The 19,703-nt window shown below is 38.3% G+C and overlaps 1 protein-coding gene across 3 annotated transcripts in view; it reads right to left on the reverse strand.

Annotated features, from left to right (window-relative positions):
- Positions 1-19,703, reverse strand: part of EPHA5 (EPH receptor A5) — a 539,960-nt gene that overhangs the window by 365,513 nt on the left and 154,744 nt on the right. For all 3 annotated transcript variants that reach the window (XM_073597764.1, XM_073597756.1, XM_073597752.1), the window contains exon 3: positions 18,829-19,492. In XM_073597764.1, coding sequence (XP_073453865.1) covers positions 18,829-19,492 — 664 coding nt within the window. The remainder of the gene's footprint in view (positions 1-18,828; positions 19,493-19,703) is intronic.

Genomic DNA, 19,703 nt, shown 5'->3' on the forward strand with positions numbered 1-19,703 from the left:
GGGGTTACTATTACTTAAAGTAGAACTATAGGCAAAACTTTTTTATTTTGGATAGAGTAAGGGAGGGTTATAACCTCCGTCTGATTTTTTTTTTTTTTTTTTTGCCATCTGTGTCCCCTTGCTGAGATTTCCCTTCACTTCCTGTCCTATAGCCAAACAGGAAGTGAGAGGAGATCCCTGCAATTTAAGGTAATTTCTTGGGGACCCCCAGGTCACCAGAACTAGTGTCCCCATTGGAAGATTTCCCCTCTATTACTTTTCTGGGGAGAATCAAAAATTTAGGATTTTCTTTTACTTTCATCTTCAATGATAACGGTAAACAGAACAAATCGAGAGGGAGAATCTCCTTAACGGGGGCACAGACAGCAATAAAAACTGAAAAGTGTTCTAATCCACTTCTACTCTATCCAAAAGCAAAAAAAAAAAGTTTTAAGGCTTCAGGGGGTTATTAATACTAAAGGTTGTTTTCTCTGTAGCAAAGATTTTTTTTGCAGATTCTAAGCATTGCATATTGTTATTGTGTTTTTTGTCTAACAAACTGTACTATGATTTATGTTGCACTGTTAAGAGGCTTGCATTAATATTTTTGAAACTGTTACACAGGTAAGTTTTTGCACAAAGGTTATATTTTACATATGTATCTTGTTTAGTTGATTGCATCATTATTTATTTTATGCATATAAGAGGAAGGCATAAGGTTTTATGAGACTAAGGGATTAGATAGTAAGCACCATTACATTGTATAATTCTGTCATGTAGGAATAGGATACAGTCATTCTCCATTTAGTGAGGGGCAGCTGTGGCCTGGACCTCCCTGGAGCAGGGCCTGATCACAGCTGTGCTTCTCCAGTTCCTATGCCTCTGGTCTGGTCAAAGGGTCTGCACCCCAACTGTCTATTTTAATTACCTCCCTCGGTCTATCTTCATCCTAGAAGCTATACTGTCCATTCTTTATATTTTTCTGTATAACCGCCTGGCTTTTGTCTCTTTGTCTCACCAAATATTTGACTAATACCCTTTTCCCAAACCCCAATACTTTTCACATGACTGATCAATGATCCTTTTTAAGCTGGGATCGGTGTGTACTTTGTGTGTGGCCACAGTCTACAAAGACCCGAGATGTATCTGTTGGTATAAGCATTGTCTAAATTCCCTGCTGCCGACTTTGTCAGAGGAAGCTACTGCTGTCACAATACAAGAGCTAGTTCTTACTGTTGTGACACTTCATTTGTCTGGGCAGCAGCATGCTTGAAAGGACGGCTGCCCTGTTTTAGTGGAAGTATGTCAGACAATCAAACCCAGTTAGGCTAACGAGTTGTGACATGTTAAATCATGCTTGAACTCTGAGAGCAAAAATAATGTAGAAACAACTCTGAAAGTCCAGGAAAATAAATAAATAATGTGCTCCCTGGAAACATGTTTGTTGATGAGGGTGAAAGCTTTGTTTTAGAAACATATATTGCACACACATGTCGCCTTTACATAATGCAACTTCCTATTTTTTGCATTGTGCATTCTGTTTAGCATGGGCTTGGCTTTTACTCATTTTATGGATGAAAAGAAATAACAAGCTGTTTTAGTAGTCCTTTTTATTACATTTTATGTGCTTTCATAAAAGTTTATTTTACTTTGCTTATAAAATAGTACAAATAATTAAAGCTCATTCATTTAAACAGCAAACACATGTAAATGTTTGTTTTAAAGTTAAACCTTGGGTGCGGCAGGATGGCATATTTGTAATGGCTAGGTCCCCAAAATTTTGGAAATGTTTGATTTTATATTATGTTTTTCCAGAACAGGGTGTTTGTAAGGCACGCCATACATTACGCAATTCTCTTTCCTTCAACCATGGGTTGAAGGAAAGAAAGTTACTCTATTCACTGACTGTGTTGTTGGGGAAATCCCTCCCACAGAGTTTTGTTCTCTGCCGCAGGTTGCCTTCCTCACCAGTCCAAAAACACTTTTAGCATTAAACGCAGGGGCAATCTTCCATCCAATTTTTTTCTAGAATGCTTTTCAAGGGTGGAGCCTTCCTCCGACCAGGAAGTCCTCTGAACACATTGCAAATAAAAACACAGGAGGGCGCGACCACCTCCTGCATTACCATAAATGATTTTTATTGAATCCACATAGGCAAATTGATGCTCACATGCGTACAAAAGATCACAAGCCAAACAGATCTGCTCCAGCCGGCATGCAATAGCGGTACATCCTAGATACAAATGGTTGGACAGCTGACATGTTTTGGGGGTCCATAGAGCTCAAGCCTTCCCCCGGCAGAATGCAAGGATCACTGCTGGCTACTATAGCCACTGGCAGTGATCGGCAAAAAAAACCTGACAAGCTGGTAGTACTGAAGTTGATCGATGGATTTACTTTAGTACAACCTGCCCAGCCAAACTAATTTCCATTTACAAATGGCTTAACTCCCTTAACTCCCTTACTCTTTTGCTCATTAGCTGCCTTGGTTTTTACTAGGAGATGGCTCTTTCTCCCAGTGCCCCTCCCTGTGCATGGTCCAGTCTATGATTAACCCTCAGCATATGAAAGTGAAGTTAAACCCTACTATTCCTTACAGTCAAGGAAGTTTCCATCTTAGCCTCTGTTTGATTTGCAGTTTTCATGGTGCTGCACATGTAATCAGTTGTGACACCAGCCTTTTGATGGCTTAACCGTTCAGTTTAGAGCACAAGCAACTATGGCAGTTATCATTCTCGGCATGCAATGAAAGTAACTGTTTTGGGAAACAGTTGAATTGATGGGTTTAGTTCCACCTTAATACAGAGGAGGACACTGTAATGTGGGCTGCCTAATTCATGATTCATGAGTGATGACCAGCCACATACAAAACTAAAACTAGCAGTCACATACAAAAAAAGAATGCAGTAGTACCATTCTCCAATCCTAATACGAAGGTATTAGGATTTTAAAATGGTACTGTTGCATTCTTTTTTTTTTTTTTACCATAAGGGTGTAGAAAAATCAAAAATAAAATGTAATTAGCAAAAATATTCAATTATATAACAGCAGCAAGAATTAGAGCCCTCAAGAGCCAGAAGAGGAGTGCATTGTTGGTGGTGTGTAGAAAGCAACACAGCAAGCAAAAATGAATCTGATCTAAATTGTGCTAATAAAGATACACATATTTATGACAATTTGGTGTCTTTAAGGTGGGTGGGTATAACAGACAATATCTGGAAAGTGTTTATTTATACAAAGATCTATGCTTGATTGGACTTTAATCCAAATTTAAGTTGACTTTCTTGAAGTATTTAAAGCACCTTTGAACTATAGGCTGGACATGCTGAATTCAAATGTTAATGAAGTGATGGTTGTAGCTTTAAACAAGCTTTGATCTGCTTTTTTTCTGCACTCCTGGACTAAATGTTGCCATAAATGTAGCGATTTTCTTTCCTGCAACCTATGCAAGAAAATCAGTTAGTGCTGATTGGGGGAATCCTTCCCGCAGAGCCTTTGTGTTCTCCTGGTGGGGGATGCAGGGAGCCAGCCCTGCCGGGAGAAGGCAGTGATTAATGCTAGCAGCTATGATAGCTGCTAGCAATAGTCACCTGTAAAATCCAACAGGCTGGTTGTACCCATGTTGATCGATTAATAAACTTGGGCATATTCAGCCTGCCCATACATGGTGTGAATCTCGACTGGTCCCTGCTGAACCGGCTGAGATTCATACTGTCTATGGCGGACTTATGCCTGAAGGGGGCTTATGGACTTAGAGAATGGTGCTTGAAGCATGTTAAAGCAGAACTTCACTCTCTCAATCAACGTTGCCTTTTTTTAATCCCTAAGCTGTTAAGCATTAGCAAACATATAGGAAGGTACAGTATATTATATTTACTTATTTTAACCATTTCAATACTGGGTACTTTCACCCCCTTCCTGCCCACACCAATTTTCAACTCTCTCAGAATTTGCATTACAATTTCGCGGTAATGCCACATTGTACCCATATTACATTTTTATCATTTTTTCCCCCACAAATAGAGCTTTTTTTTTTTTTTGCTTCGTTTCTGTCATATGACTCTAAGTCAGGCTAACTGTTCCCCCAACCGGCCGTTATTCTGCTGTAGGCCGAACGGGATGTGGTTAAATCTTATTTTTTTACATTTCTTCTGTTACTTCCTGATTTTTAGGCCTAGGAAAATTATACATCCCAGGAATATTCAGAAAGGGAGGAGGGGTTTTCTCAGGTAAGCACACCCTCCTGCTTGCATGACTGAGCTAAGGTTAGATGGATTCCAGGTAGTAAATGCTACATGAATAATCTGTCCTTACTCAAGATGGCTACCGCCAGAAATGCTAGGGGGGATTTCTCAAAGTCAATTTTTAGCAAAAGAAAGCATGGAGACATGGATCAATGTGTGACTTTACTTTGAGAATTAAAAATTAACTAAATAATGTTTTTGATTTATGGTGGTCACATAGAGTGTTTTTTTTGTTTTGTTGTTTTTTTTTTGTTTTAAAGATATTTTTATTGAGTTTAAAGATAAACTTACATAGAAAAAAAAAACACTTTGTTGTCCAACTCAGTGCACAGAAAAGGGCTGTGCACGTTAACAAGAATTGAACAATATACAATAATATTCAAATATTATTACACACGTCTCTTGTGGTTATTGCATATATGATGACAAGGCACTACACAGGTAACATAGTTTTGAGTCAAGTAAATATGAATCAAAATGAATAAGGTGGTTAGCACAACCAAAGAGTAATATAGCTAGCAGATTGACACTGGGGTGAGAGTCAGAGGGCTATCTATGCATCTGCCCCAAATTTTATGAAATGTTTTAGCTCTTTTCCAGGTCTCAAATGTAAGTTTATATAATGGTAGAGAGTCGTTAATTAGTTTCGCCATGTGAGTCTTGTTGGGGACTACGATCCCTTCCATGATAGTAATATGGACTTCTTTGCATAAAAATATAAGATGTGGAATAGTTTTTAAGCATGAGAGGGGATAGACAGGTCACCAAAAATGCCTAGAAGGCAGTTCTTGGGATTCATGATATTTGGCAAACCTAGTGTGGAGCAAACAAAGGAACCTATATCTATCCAAAAATCTTCAATCATGGGACTGGTCCAGAAGCGGTGTATGAAGTCAGCAGTTTGGCCACATTCTCTAAAACATTCTGTGAAGGGGGACAACCCCATTTTATATAACTTGGCAGGAGTAAGGTGGGAATGATGAAAAATCTTAAATTTGATAAAGCAGTCTTGAGAGGATATAACTGAGGATTTATATGTATCACTAAATTCAGACCAGTCTGGTAGTTGCGAAATGGCCAGGGATATTTCTTCAACAGAAAGAGGTGCCTCTAGGTCCTTGCAGGTATCAACTGACAGAGAGGGAAGAGATATTTGTGCTAGGTATTCGCTTAGTTGGGGTTCAGAGTAGTGTACTATAGTAGCATAGAGTTCTTCGTAAAAGGATAGAAAGGTCTCCACAATATCTTGAGGGATGTCACTAATCTGACCCTGAAAAGTCAAGATTTAGGGAATAGATACAGGGGAATATTCTGGTCTAGTTAAATAGGCTAATAGGCGCCCAACTTTTTTACCATGTTCAAATGTTTTTTGGGCACTATGGAGCATTCGTTTTTGTGTGAGGTCAATCAAACGGAGCTCATACTCTCTGCGGCTGTATAACCATGTGTCCCGTGTATCAGGGTTGGGGTTTCAGACATAGGCAGATTCTGCTGCCAGCATGGCATTTTTTATCCTCAGTACGCTGTTGGGTATTTTTATGCAAAGCACCTGTAATTGACATAAATGTGCCCCTCAGCGTGGTCTTAAAAGTTTCCCATTCTGTTAATGGATCAGCTGTGCCCCCCAAATTTGTGTTCCAAAAAGTACAACTCCCTTTCCGCATTCCCCCTGCACCACCTCATCCTCCAGCCACTGGGAATTCAGGCGCCAAATTGTGGGACCGGAGCACGGGAGGAGGAGAAGGTCCACAGAAAGGGGCACATGGTCTATACAGGACGGAATCGGAATGCAGGAGTACTGGCAGACATTTGGATGCTTCCACCGCCTTATCTCAGTGAGGCCATATAACTGTACCCAATCAGTAAATGAAGTGAAGGATCTACCACCACCCCCCAAGTGGTCCACAGCTGGGTTCAAAACAGCACTGAAGTCTCCCAGGTAAAGCAGGGGGCCTGGGGGTCTAGACAGGAAGATAAGGGACAATTTGGAGAGTAGGTCTGAGGAGAATGGGGGAGGGATATAAAAATTTACCAATGTAAATATCATAGAGACAATTCATAGTGTAAGTATGACAAATCTCCCATCTGCATCAGCCTTGACTTGTAAAATCTCTGCTGGAAAGGACTTATCCAATAGAATAGAGACCCCTCTAGAGTAGGTCGTATGGGTAGCATGAAACTAATTAGCTAGTTATGGGCGCTTAAGGCCGCATACCTTCGTGCTAGTGAGATGAGTTTCTTGAAGGCATATTATATGGAGTTTATGTTTTTTCAAGACAGAAAAGACCAGGGACCGCTTCTGGGGTGAATTTAAACCTTTAATATTCCAAGATATTATCTTTAGCGGCTTAATCAATCAATGCATAATAACTATAGTAAGGATGCAGAGCATAAGGAAAACATTGTAGGCTGTGCCACCCATGGCATATACAAGTAAAAGTGTGTGAAACTAAATATAAAAGAGAAGTTAAGTAAATGAAAAATTGAACACACAAAAAAAGTTTTTTGCAAAAAGCCAGCTGCAAACATCATCAAAGGCTGGAGAATGTCCAGAAAAAAACTCCCTATTCAACCCTCCCCGCTCGGCCATCCCAAACATAGTGAACCTTGGATCCCTGAACAAAACAATCAACCAAGGTTAGAAACGTTACATGGTCACCCCACAATCTGGTATAGGGGGTTGTATTGAATCTGTAAGGGCTCTTTGTAATGGAAGAATTGTCCTGATTCAGGATAGGAATCAATTGCAAAAGAAGGAGAGGGGCACAAAATTGCAGTGGCCCATACCACACTCCTGGAGGTGGGCCGGTGAGAGGTACATAGAAGGCAGGTCTGAGGCCTAAATCCAAACAAAACAGTATGCTGCACCAACAGGTCATGGGAGAAAAACAGCAACACTCACAGAGCAGGCAATTAACCAGAATAGGAAACAGTGTACACAGGTATGGTACTGTACGTTTGCAGAACTGGAAATCTCAGGATCTTCAGCATAAAGTCTGAGAAAAATTCCAGGTATCGATAGCCAGGGTTAGTTGGGCCCACGTCTAGGTGCGGCTCCAAAGCGGTCATTCAGCCAGGCCATATCTTCTTTTGGGCTTGTAAGAAGTGAGCTTTACCATCATGTATGATATGCAACTTAGCAGGGAAGAGCATAGCGTATTGTAGGTCTTCGGTATGCAGACGATTCTTCACAGCCGCGAAGGAAGTGCGTTGGACTTCAACCGAGAAGTCGGGTTAGACAGAGATGGTATTGCTATTATATTTGAGAGGCCCTTATTCCCTGGCGATACATATAATGGCAACTTTGTCTTGGAAATAATGAATCTGTGCAATGAGGGAGAGCAGAGGGGCTCCTGGGGGAGGAGGGCATGAAGGTCCCACAGCCAGGAGTGGAGAAACCATTCAGGGCGAGATCCTTCCATTTTAGGAGATTTTTTTGCAAGTCCGTCTTTGGTCAGCAAAAAAATCTCCTAAAACGTAGACGCTTGATTAGGCATGAGAAGCGGAACAAACACAAGATAATTGGAGCTATAGTCGACTTAGAACTAACAACTGTTCATCACCTCAGGAAGAGAAAGTGGAGCGCAAAATGGTGTCCCCTGGTTGTATATGTTTTTACTACCACACGCTCGCTGTCTAGTGTGTTTTAATAAAACTTTTTTGGACCTACTACACTATGAGAGGCTTTTCCTTTACCTCTAAATGAGCTGGAAAGAGTACCCAGCAGGATTTTAGGAGAAACGCCAGCAATATCCGCCCCAGGTGGTTCTTCTCCCCAGAGGATACGTCCACACATGCTGTATTTGACTACCTGTAATGGGGGGTCAATATGCTCTGGTGAGTAGGATGCACATATGAATGTCAGTGAAGAGAGAACATATTGATTCACGGATGTTTTTTGACCACAGGAGTGTCATGGACAACACAGAGTGTTTGATGGGACTTTATCTCATACTCCATTGAGATTCTTTGGAACTTTAAAGCACTTTATTTCACATATCACAGTATTTATGTTAAAGAATGCACATGCACTTTATTTGAGCGTGGTTAATTAATTATTTTTTTCAATAAAAAAAAGTGTATGCTCTGACTATAGATCTCCTTTAATGCTGTTTTCTTACTTAGGCTCATTCAAATAGGCCTGTATCTTAGAATAGGGAAAGCATGTACTTTTATGGGGGTTGAGGCTCAGTTTTGAGTGCTACTGCTGCAGAATTTGCCAGCTGCTATATATAGCTTTTAGCTGAATTTAGTTTTTGAGGCCTATTGTTATTTATGTAGCGCAGGGGTTTTACTACCAAAACTTGTCATGTTAATGATAAGTTGTTCTTAAATAAGAGTTTGGTTCCCTCTAGTGTCCTTTCTCTTTTATGCTATTAAGACTTTTGGTTTCTGAAAGCCACGTCACAAAGCATTGTGGGTGATGTAGTTTAATGAGGAAGTGACTGATGTGCTTAAACTCAGTCTGGGAATTACTAAACCCACAATGCCAAGCCGCAGACCCACAAGGCAAAAGTTACTGCACCGCATGTAGGAGCAGTAATAAAAGGGACAGAGTGGCCATTTTTCAGCCTCTTGGGATGCTTTTCAACACCTGCCTGCAGTGAGGTCTCTGTGTGACCGGCAGACTGCGGCCTGTAGAGCGCAGAGCTGAATCAATCTGCCTCTGAGGAGTTCCTGAGCACAGCCAGCTGGACCAGTGTGTGGTCGGACCTGAGGATCCAAGATTGCTGGAAGTTTCCTGTCTTCCAGCCATCAGTCATCTGAAGGAGTGGTGCGGTGTGACGGTGCCGGCTTTGGATCAGACAGATATCACAAGGAAAGGAGTCCGGAAGAAATTCTACAGCATCTGGGCCTGTTGTGGTGAGCGGGCACTTGCTCAGACCAATAGAACACATTGTATGCTGGTGAGACTTGTAGTTCCACGGAGGTGGTTCTGCTTATTCATATACTCTGGGGTTTATTACAACCCATGCTATAGAGGTGATACTGTATTACCTGCACAGTTCACAAGGAAAAGTTACAGGAGTGTTGTTTGTTCATCACCACCAAAGGAATAGTTCCCAATATACTCATCATTCTAAAGTCTGTTTCTTTATGTTTTCTCCTGTGGATTGCACATAACTGCAGTTCAAATCAAATGGCTAGCTGAAGAATAAGTGGAGATAATGAACTCTTGCCACCCTCAACAAAACATCAGGGTGTCACTATACTTTATGGACATTAAGTTGCACCCTAGGGGGAGCCCTAGAGTATAGGATTCAATATTATACTGCACTGTCCTGGTTATGTGAATGTATTTGGGTCCATTGTGTGCATTGAGGCTGTAGTGGGAAGGTGCTTAATATAAGTGTGTTATGATATTGAGCATTTGTCCCACTGTGCACCTGGCTGCATATACCTTCCATGACAATCATTGAATTATTGTTTCATGTACACATTGACTGTTTCCTATTGCCATTCTCTATATCTGAGTTACCACAGTGTTTATGGTACCAAGCATCTTCTTAGTAAATTTCATAAGTGGTTAATTGACAACTTGTGTAAGACTTCATTCATTACTATAACCATTACTATAACTGGTGAAGTGACTGGTTCCAAGGTTACGGTAAATATACTGTGTAGTGTACCATTATTGTGTTTCCCTTTACCACTGGGTCTCACACTAACATTACCACATAGGTGTGCCAGAGGGCTTGAGACTGTCATTGGGGTTGATAGGCAGGGTACAGGATTATATATATCTCAGCAGCTCCTTCGGGGGTAGTGCTACATTTACATAATTTCATATTTACTTATCTACATAAATAATGATAGCATTAAAGTATATGATTGTAATTAAGGATTTATATACAGTTCATCTACTTGCATTTGATGTTCCATTTTTAGCACCTGTGCTGAATTAATTATCATAATTAACATTAAAAACAGTATGACACTATAGTGAATTAATGAAAGACAGAAGAAAGCATAGACATTTTGTGCAATCGGTTATTTTAATATGTCAAATTTTGGGTTGGTTTATTAAGAGAGTAAAAAAAATCTTCACCTTTGAAAGTGATTGCTAATTTCCCAAAACAAATTTTCACTTAGTTTAGTAAATAAGTTAAAGCAGCATTTACCTCACTCATCCAATCATGAGCAAGAAAAAAAATGTTTTGTTAACGTTACATTGCATGTGATTAGTTATTCATTGTCGAGACAACTTCACATTGCTCACATCTTTAATTAACCTCAACACGTCCACTAGTAATACCAGGCATGGTTCACAGTATTAATAACAGTAATATAAGGATTAAATCAGGGATACTATAAAGAAATAAATGTATATCTTGTGTTCAAACCGAATACATGATCATACATAGATTTCAGAAGTAAAATTGGTAGAAATTACCATATATACTGCATATGACTTACTGCCTTTCACAAAAGAGCAGAAAAGCACACACGTTTTTTAGTAAATCAAGCCTGATGCATTATGCAGCACAAAATACACAAATCCACTCTCTCTCTCTCTCTCTCTCTCTCTCTCTCTCTCTCTCTCTCTCTCTCTCTCTCTCTCTCTCTCTCTCTCTCTCTCTCTCTCTCTCTCTCTCTCTCTCTCTCTCTCTCTCTCTCTCTCTCTCTCTCTCTTATATTATAATGTTCCAACCACACAGTATTATAGAGATGTATAATAAGAACCCAGTTAATTAGGCAACATTATTAGACATAGTAAGAAGACACCACAGTAAGGAGACTCACACAAATCCTGGGAGCTCATGCCGAACCTTCAAGCAGAGAGTAATTTTTGTGAAACTTTAAATTCACCTCTGTCCAATTAGCAAGGGAATGATTCAAGAAGCAGTTAGGCTAATATCACACTTGAGATCCCATGGCTGGTGAAAATGTGATGGGATCATTAAAATGTACAATGTAAATACTCATTCATTCCCACACTGATGAAAATGCTGAAAAATGTAAGTCACCAGCGAGAGAGCAATGCCTTGCTCATGCAAAGCCAGCAAGGCAGAAAGATAAGTATTTCTCTGTCATTTCCTGCATAGTGTTTGTGTTGCTGGTGAGTTGTAACCAGCAGCAGGTTCATAAGTCTAACAAGGCCTCAAATATGGACCAGAGAGCAGAAAAGTTGAACTGCTAGAACCTTGGACTTGTTAGTACTGTTTGTAGAGCAAGGTCTACTAATTGCACTGTTAAAGTCCATCCAAAGCATCCCATTTTTGTCTCCTTGGATTGATATGCAAGAATGTTCAAGGCAAGCTTAATTAAATATCTTAAATACATTTATTTAACTCCTACTTAATGGTAAATGCAGCTGGGAAGGCAGATTTTTCCTACAACCAGCTAGACAATACTGAAGGGGTGGGAAGAAATAAGGAGGCCTTAACATAATTTCCCTAAGCTCAGTGACAGCATCTAGGACAGTACAGCAGCAGCAATAATGACAGCAGAGCAGTGAGTTCTTTGCAGAGTGCTGTCACCCAGTCAAAGGAAGTGACTGTCCAACAGGTCTATGGGCAGGATCAACAGGTATTTGCAAAATGTTCCAGAGGGTCAAGAACTTGGTCTTGGAATGGAATGGGCAACCTACTTTGCATATGTGATTTATAAGGTAACTACTCCCTGATTGACATTATTTAAATATATCTGACTTTATATGACCTAGCCAAAAATGTAATCATTCAATATAACTGAGCATATAATTATTCCCTGTCTAATTGCACATTTCCATCTGATTATCATAGAGAGTGTTCCCATGTTATGCTAGAGTAACTCACCTTTGCGAGACTCATCAAGCTAATTTCTATGATCTTTGATCCCTCCTTAAAAAACATACGGCTAAGATATTTTGCCTATTACCACCACAGGTCGAGAGGGTCAACTAAATCAGTAAAACAGAATATAGAGTATAGCAAAATATGCATGGAAATGTTACAGTTGTGTCTTTGTGGCTCAGCAGGTTCCTAATATTATATACAGTAGTGTAAGAGCTTCATCATTTTTCTAAATATACAGGAATTCATCAAAAGGAAATTCTTGATGTTTTATGAAGAGCCTGTCAAAGTCTATATCCCAAAAATGTAGTGCAGCCATTAAAAAGTGGTCCAAAAACTTACATATTTTAAATTAGGTTAAAATAAATCTCCTGCTAAAATTGTCTATTTTTAAGGCATGTGAAAACGTTAGAAGCACTGTTTTTTCTTTTGTTTTTGTTTTTTGCTGTCTTTGTTTTCACTGTGGTATTCTGACCCCACTACTTGTCTTGACCCTTTACCCATGACAGAAAGTGAGGTGGAATCAAAGATGTTGTAATTGAAACAGGAGAAGACTCCATATTTTGCAGTGTGGATGATAAATGTCATAAATTAGATCTGAGCTCCGGTACAGTGACTTTCCCTAGACTTAGATGAGGTCATCAGTCTGCTGCAGGCAGCCTACCACCCACCCACTTCTCCAACAATATAACTTTGCAATAAGGTTGCAGCTGGGGTTGATCTATGTTAGGAACTTGTGAATAGGCAAGACCTTCACAAGCACCAAGGTCTACATTACTGTGTCATCCCTGAGCCAGCATTTATCCCAGTAAGTATATGCTGAGTCTGGATAATGCCTAAACAAAGATGGCTTCTTCCTTCTGGAGAGGAGACCAGAAGACATTTTAAAGAGGGTGCTGTGATTTTTGTGACAGATAATAACTACAGTACTTTTAAGTATTACACTTGCAAATTATAATGCATGCTTTAGATGTTTCAAAAGGAGAAACTGTATGCAGTTTAGGCAGATTAAGGCTGATGTGACAGGGTGATGTATATACTCCCTAAAACTAGGAAGCTGTTCTAATGACCACATGTGATCTTGAGCCTTTGTGATTGAAAGAACTAAAATCCAATGAAGGAAAGGGGTGGGTCAGGGTCAATCTGCCTGGGTAGAAAAAGGATAGATGATGCCAAATGTGTATCATTTTATATCCTTAAAAAAGTACATGCTCGTAATTTATGGTATATGTTTTCATTAACCTCCCTCCCTATAACTAAATATAAATTATTAAATCTTGCATCATCACATTTTTTTGCATGATATTTTTCCTGAAATTCTTTACTATAACAGTCACTGCTTCAATAGTGAAGTGTCGACTCATTGACACATTTCAAACGTCAGAAGATATTCCAAACATTTTCCCAAAAGTCATGCCTCTTTTTCACTGCCATAGTGTAGAACCCCATATTTATATTTCATATTACAAGATAAAGTTAAGGAGGTAGATATGAAAGTGCATAACTTGCCTTACCAAATAACTGTATGAGCGCTAAATGCAATTTTTTGCATAATTAAAAAAAAGAGGAATGGAGAACCTTTCATTTTGGTTACTTAGAAAGTAAATGGAGGCCCAACAATCTGATGTGAAACCAAGTTGTTCACAATATTAGTAGGGATGGCAGTAGAACAAATGGAAACCGATATTTCTTCTATACAGCACAGAACATGTCCTGAAAGTGGTGAACTCTCTAGCAACTGACTTTATTGAGTAAACAAAATCAGCTTAAACAATTGATCACTTCACTCAAAATAGTCACCAAGAAGATTTTCAAAAATTCACTCACCTCTAATTATTTCCTAATTACATAAATGATAACAGTGCCAGCAAGCCCAGCCATACACTCTTCTGCAAGTTATTCATCAATATTTTTTATAAATAGGAACAGAAGGCACACATTTATAGGTGTTCTAAGGGTCATTAGTTCCTCTTAATTATAATCACCTCCATTAGTTTTCCTGCTCCAGTTTAAATATACACTGTCAAAAGTACAAATTTTCCTTTGTAAGCCTTTTTAGTTTTTACTGCTGCTGTTAACATATTTGGCCGCATTTAAAATAATTTTCATTTTGACCCTTAACTGCTAAGCCAGGGTGTTGGGACTCATTACTTAGAATATCATGGAATGATATGTACTCAAATCAGATTTGTTAATTAAACAAGAATATAAATACATTTAGCATTTTACATGCTGCAATTCATATTATTAATTCATGCATATGTTTCTTATGAAGGAGGTCATCCTCAGAAAGGAACCGACCTCTGAAAATGCTAGTTGCTTCCTTTTATGCCGAACAAGTGTTTTTCTTTTTGTCTTGATGACAAGCATCAAGTTAAGTCAGAACTTCTAATTTGAATAATTGCCTTGTATTAATAACTCAGAATGAATAAAGTCAAAGGATCTGTGTCACAGCAGGGCACCTACTGTTTTTGGAGAATATTCACATCAGTTCTGATAATTAAGGTCAGTTCTAAGGACTAACATTTCCAGGTTTGATACCAACTATTGTCCCTTGTGTAGAGTCTAGGAGCCCCTGAAATCCAAGGTGCTCTGCCACTAAAACAGGTACCTTTTTTTATGATCACCGACTTAGTTCTGCCCTCTCCCACAGCTTGCCGCTTACTATTAGACATGTGCACACTGAAATATTTTGTTTCGGAATTTAGTTTTCGTCCGAAAAATACATTTATTTACTTACTCCCAAAATGTGTTTTTATTAATTTTGTTTCGTTAAAAAATGCATTCGTCTAAAAATCCAAAATAATTAAGGTCGAATCTGTCATTGAAGGCTTATGGTGTCTGTCGAATGTTCTAAGAAGATTCGACAGAGCAGCTAAACTGTACAACGCCGCAATCGTACAATTCTGGTTGAATGTTCCGCCTACAAGCTATAGTAGAATTTTAATGTTATATGACACTAGTAATAATTATATTTATTAATTATTATTACTAGTCAACCAACATTAGAATTCTTCTATAGCCTATGGGCGGAGCATTTGACCATAAATGTCCGCTCATGGCGACTGCTTCATCAAATCTTTATGTCGAATCTTTTCTCTCGAAATCTCTCTGTCGAAAATCTTGGACTAATAGAGTTAGCTTAGGCACATTCAACCTTTTTTGCTATTGTCTCTATAATGTTGAATCTTCTCTCTCTATGTCAAATCTTTTCTCTCTATGTAGAATAATCTTGGACTAATAAGCTAAGGTTAGGCACATTCAACCACAAGTTCGATGGACACAGATCGCTATTGTCAGCGTCATGTCAAATCTTCTATCCATATTGAACTGTTGTTGCAATGAAAACGAAAATAAAGCATTTGTTTATGTCGGATCTTTCAGTTTTCGGATTCTGCGCATTCGTTATCGTTTGTTAAAATGATAACGAACATACCCGAAATTCAGACGAAAATGCATTCAGACGAAAACGAATGCACATGTCTACTTACTATTGGCTGATGACAAAGTCCATCACCTTTTGTTTTATATGTCCCTACTTGTAACATAAGAGATCAGCAGTGTCAATATATATATATATATATATATATAAAAATACACAGTATCTCACAAAAGCGAGTACACCCCTCACATTTTTGTAAATATTTTATTATATCTTTTCATGTGACAACACTGAAGAAATGACACTTTGCTACAATGTAAAGCAGTGTACAGCTTGTATAACAGTGTAAATTTGCTGTCCCCTCAAAATAATTCACACATATATTAATGTCTAAACCACTGGCAACAAAAGCGAGTATACCCCTAAGTGAAAATGTCAAAATTGGGCCCAATTTGCCATTTTCCCTCCCTGGTGTCATGTGACTCGTTAGTGTTACAAGGTCTCAGGTGTGAATTGGAAGCAGGTGTGATAAATTTGAAGTTATCGCTCTCACTCTCTCATACTGGTCACTGGAAGTTCAACATGGTACCTCATGGCAAAGAACTCTCTGAGGATCTGAAAAAAAAATGTTTCTCTACATAAAGATGGCCTAGGCTATATGAAGATTGCTAAGACCCTGAAACTGAGCTGCAGCATGGTGGCCAAGACCAATGCAGCGGTTTAACAGGACAGGTTCCACTCAGAACAGGCCTCGCCATGGTCCACCAAAGAAGTTGAATGCAAGTGCTCAATGTCATATCCAGAGGTTGTCTTTGGGGAATAGACGTATGAATGCTGCCAGCATTGCTGCAGAGATTGAAAGGGTGGGGGATCAGCCTGTCAGTGCTCAAGCCATATGCCGCCCACTGCATCAAATTGGTCTGCATGGCTGTTGTCCCAGAAGGAAGCCTCTTCTAAAGATGATGCACAAGAAAGCCCATAAACAGTCTGCTGAAGACAAGCAGACTAAGGACATGGATTGCTGGAACCATGTCCTGTGGTCTGATGAGAACAAGAAAAACGTATTTGGTTCAGATGGTGTCAAGCATGTGTGGCGGCCACCAGCTCCGTGATGTCGTCATGGAGGAGTGGAAGAGGACTCCAGTGGCAACCTGTGAAGCTCTGGTGAACTCTATGCCCAAGAGGGTTAAGGAAGTGCTGGAAAATAATGGTGGCCACACAAAATATTGACACTTTGGGCCCAATTTTGACATTTTCACTTAGGGGTGAACTCACTTTTGTTGCCAGCGGTTTAGACATTAATGGTTGTGTGTTGAGTTATTTTGAGGGGACAGCAAATTTACACTGTTATACAAGCTGTACACTCACTACTTTACATTGTAGCAAAGTGTCATTTCTGCAGTGTTGTCACATGAAATGATATAATAAAATATTTACAAAAATGTGAGGGGTGTACTCACTTTTGTGAGATACTGTATGTATATATATATATATATATATATATATATATATATATATATATATATATATATATATATATATATACCGTATATCACTTAAGGTTTATTTAATATGATTTGTAAAGCCAACATACCTTAGTAACTTTTTGGACCTTTTCTGGTCTCTTGATTCTGTGGTTGACTCTATTTCAAACTCTTTCAAACTCTCAAGCACTTTTGGTGTCAAGGTAACTTCTCTCAATAGCAAAATGAATTTAAATAATAGTACCATGATACAAGACAACAGGAGTAGTGTACACCCAGCCACACTGTAAATAGCATAGGCTGAAATATGGAAACTCAAAATGTAAATTACTTTAATCAATTTGAGATTCTTAAAGCCGTTTTGTAAATTTAGTCACTTTGCGATGCAATTAGACTTTTCACATTGACATCACTGTTAATGATATTGTTTTTTTTTTTATTGCATAATGGATTCATGACGAAATTCCATATCATGCTGGGCTTTCCATCTGCTAAAGTATTCAGCTATTTCTTACAAATGGTAATATTGTTCGATTTTAATATTTTTTTTTGCTGATGCTGCTCGGATCATTGCTAAACTGGAACTCTTTATTTTTATAATCCATTTCCCTGAGTTAATAAAGCAGATCACTTCTTTATTATTATACTAAATGCCAAGAAAAAAGTAAGAAGAGAGCCGTATTAAAAATATAACCGTTGTATAATTTTCCATCCTAAGCGGAAGCATGCCTGATCAAGTTTCAATTAAAATATTTTCAAGAAAGTACTCCAACCCACTGTGTTGATATAACCTTTACTTTTGGCATTCATTTATGAAACTGCAGTCAAAGATTAAAAACTGAGGAAAATTATGCAAAATATGCACTAGAAAGTCTGTAGTGAATATGTTCCTATGCATAACAAGTATCAACATGATTCTAAAAAAATAAATAAGAACTGAGAAAATATGAAAAACATGCATAATACTTCACATTCACATCACCTAAACGTGTCACCACTTTTGTTTACAAAGTAAAATGTAATAAATGAATCAATTTGAAATTATCCACTGTCATCACTTACTGTATATTGTTATATGTTTAAATATTAATAACAATACTTATTTGTCAGTTATGATCAGTTCTCAATAGCATTAATATGGTTTATGTCAGGGTATACAAATGTAAATCTACTATTTAGCTTGCATGTGAACTTGCTCACATACTTAAATTCAATCATTACATCATTTTAGTTGCTTTTCTGACAGCAGGTTTGATTGCAGTAAATATGGTTATATTTAAAAAATATGTAATATGACCTTCATTCAAATACTTTCTTTATTGCTGCAACTCCACTTAATATCAGCATTTGATATTAATGCATTTCAGGATAAAACACAATGGGGGTTATTTATGAAAGGCAAATCCACTTTGCACTACAAGTGCACTTGGAAGTGCACTGAAAGTGCAGTCGCTGTAGATCTGAGGGGAAGATCTGAAATGAGGGGAAGCTCTGCTGATTTTATCATCCAATCATGTGCAAGCTAAAATGATGTTTTTTATTTTCCTTGCATGTCCCCCTCAGATCTACAGCGACTGCACTTCCAAGTGCACTTTCAAGTGCAAAATGGTTTTGCCTTTCGTAAATAACCCCCACTGTGTGAATTTCCAGATAGCTATGTTCATTTTGAATGCCCAGTCAGGTGAAGGAGTATTGACAAATCTGTATTTGCCTTGAGTATTTAGGTAATTTTTAAGAATGTAGCTTCTCTGTTTTAATTTTGCTAAGTGGACATTCTTTATTCTTTTAGCAAATCAACATCAAATAACTACAAATATGTTGTCTTAAACTGAACAGGAATGAATCCCTTAGTGTGTGTTTTTACCATTTTTGGTTATTTTCATTTTTGAATTGAGTAAATTAGATTAGTTACAATATCATGTCAGTGTTCCAATCATTTGGTTTTAATAGCCAAAAAAAATTACCTTGACAAGTATTGTTCTTTTCTTCATATCCTTCTTGACACATACACTTTCCTATTGGAACAAGCCATTCCCCCTCTGCACTACAGTGCATTTTGGGAGCCTCTTCAGTCACGGAATTGTTGACGCACGTTCCTGATACTTCCAAAAGTTGTGATGAATCTGCTCCAGTGATTGTGTCTTGGAAAAGTGCTAAATTACGTACCACTGATGGACACTTCTTGTAGTACACACGGACAGAAACCAGAGCAATACAAGCTCCTACATCTTGGAAGGCAAGGTAAAAACCTTTCTTGGTCAGTGGTCCCACATCTCTGATCTCAGTATTTAGCTTCATCACTCTGTCTCCCAAGTCCAGCTCGGTAAAGCTTTCATCAGCCGCAATAGTATCGATCTTGATGTACTGGTTTTCTCTAATGTTCCTACTATCTTCTTCACTTGATTCAAAATAATATACATTAAACGTTTCTTTACAAGTACCAAGTCCCCCTGGAAGACTGTTGCAATCCCTTAGTGTAAATTTGAGCTCAATAAAGATTCTTGAAGCCCCTTCATTGGATATCCAACTAGTCAAGAGCCAATTGTTTTGATTCTGTTCCATCACTTTACACACTTGATATGTATGTATTGGAGCATAGTTCTCATCAACCTCACCAATTTCTTCCCACTGTACAGCAAAAGAAAAAAAAATATTTATTCATACAATTTAAGCGTACAATATATATATATCTACTCTATCTTTCTCTCTCTCTCTGTATATATATATATATATATATATATATATATATATATATATGTCTTTCGATTTGATTTAGTCAAGCCAAAGCATAGTTGATTTTGGTGGTTGAGCTGCACTAGGGCCAATTGCAGAACAAAAA

Source organism: Aquarana catesbeiana, linkage group LG01, assembly GCF_042186555.1.
Source record: "Aquarana catesbeiana isolate 2022-GZ linkage group LG01, ASM4218655v1, whole genome shotgun sequence".
Classification (NCBI taxonomy): Eukaryota; Metazoa; Chordata; class Amphibia; order Anura; family Ranidae; genus Aquarana; species Aquarana catesbeiana.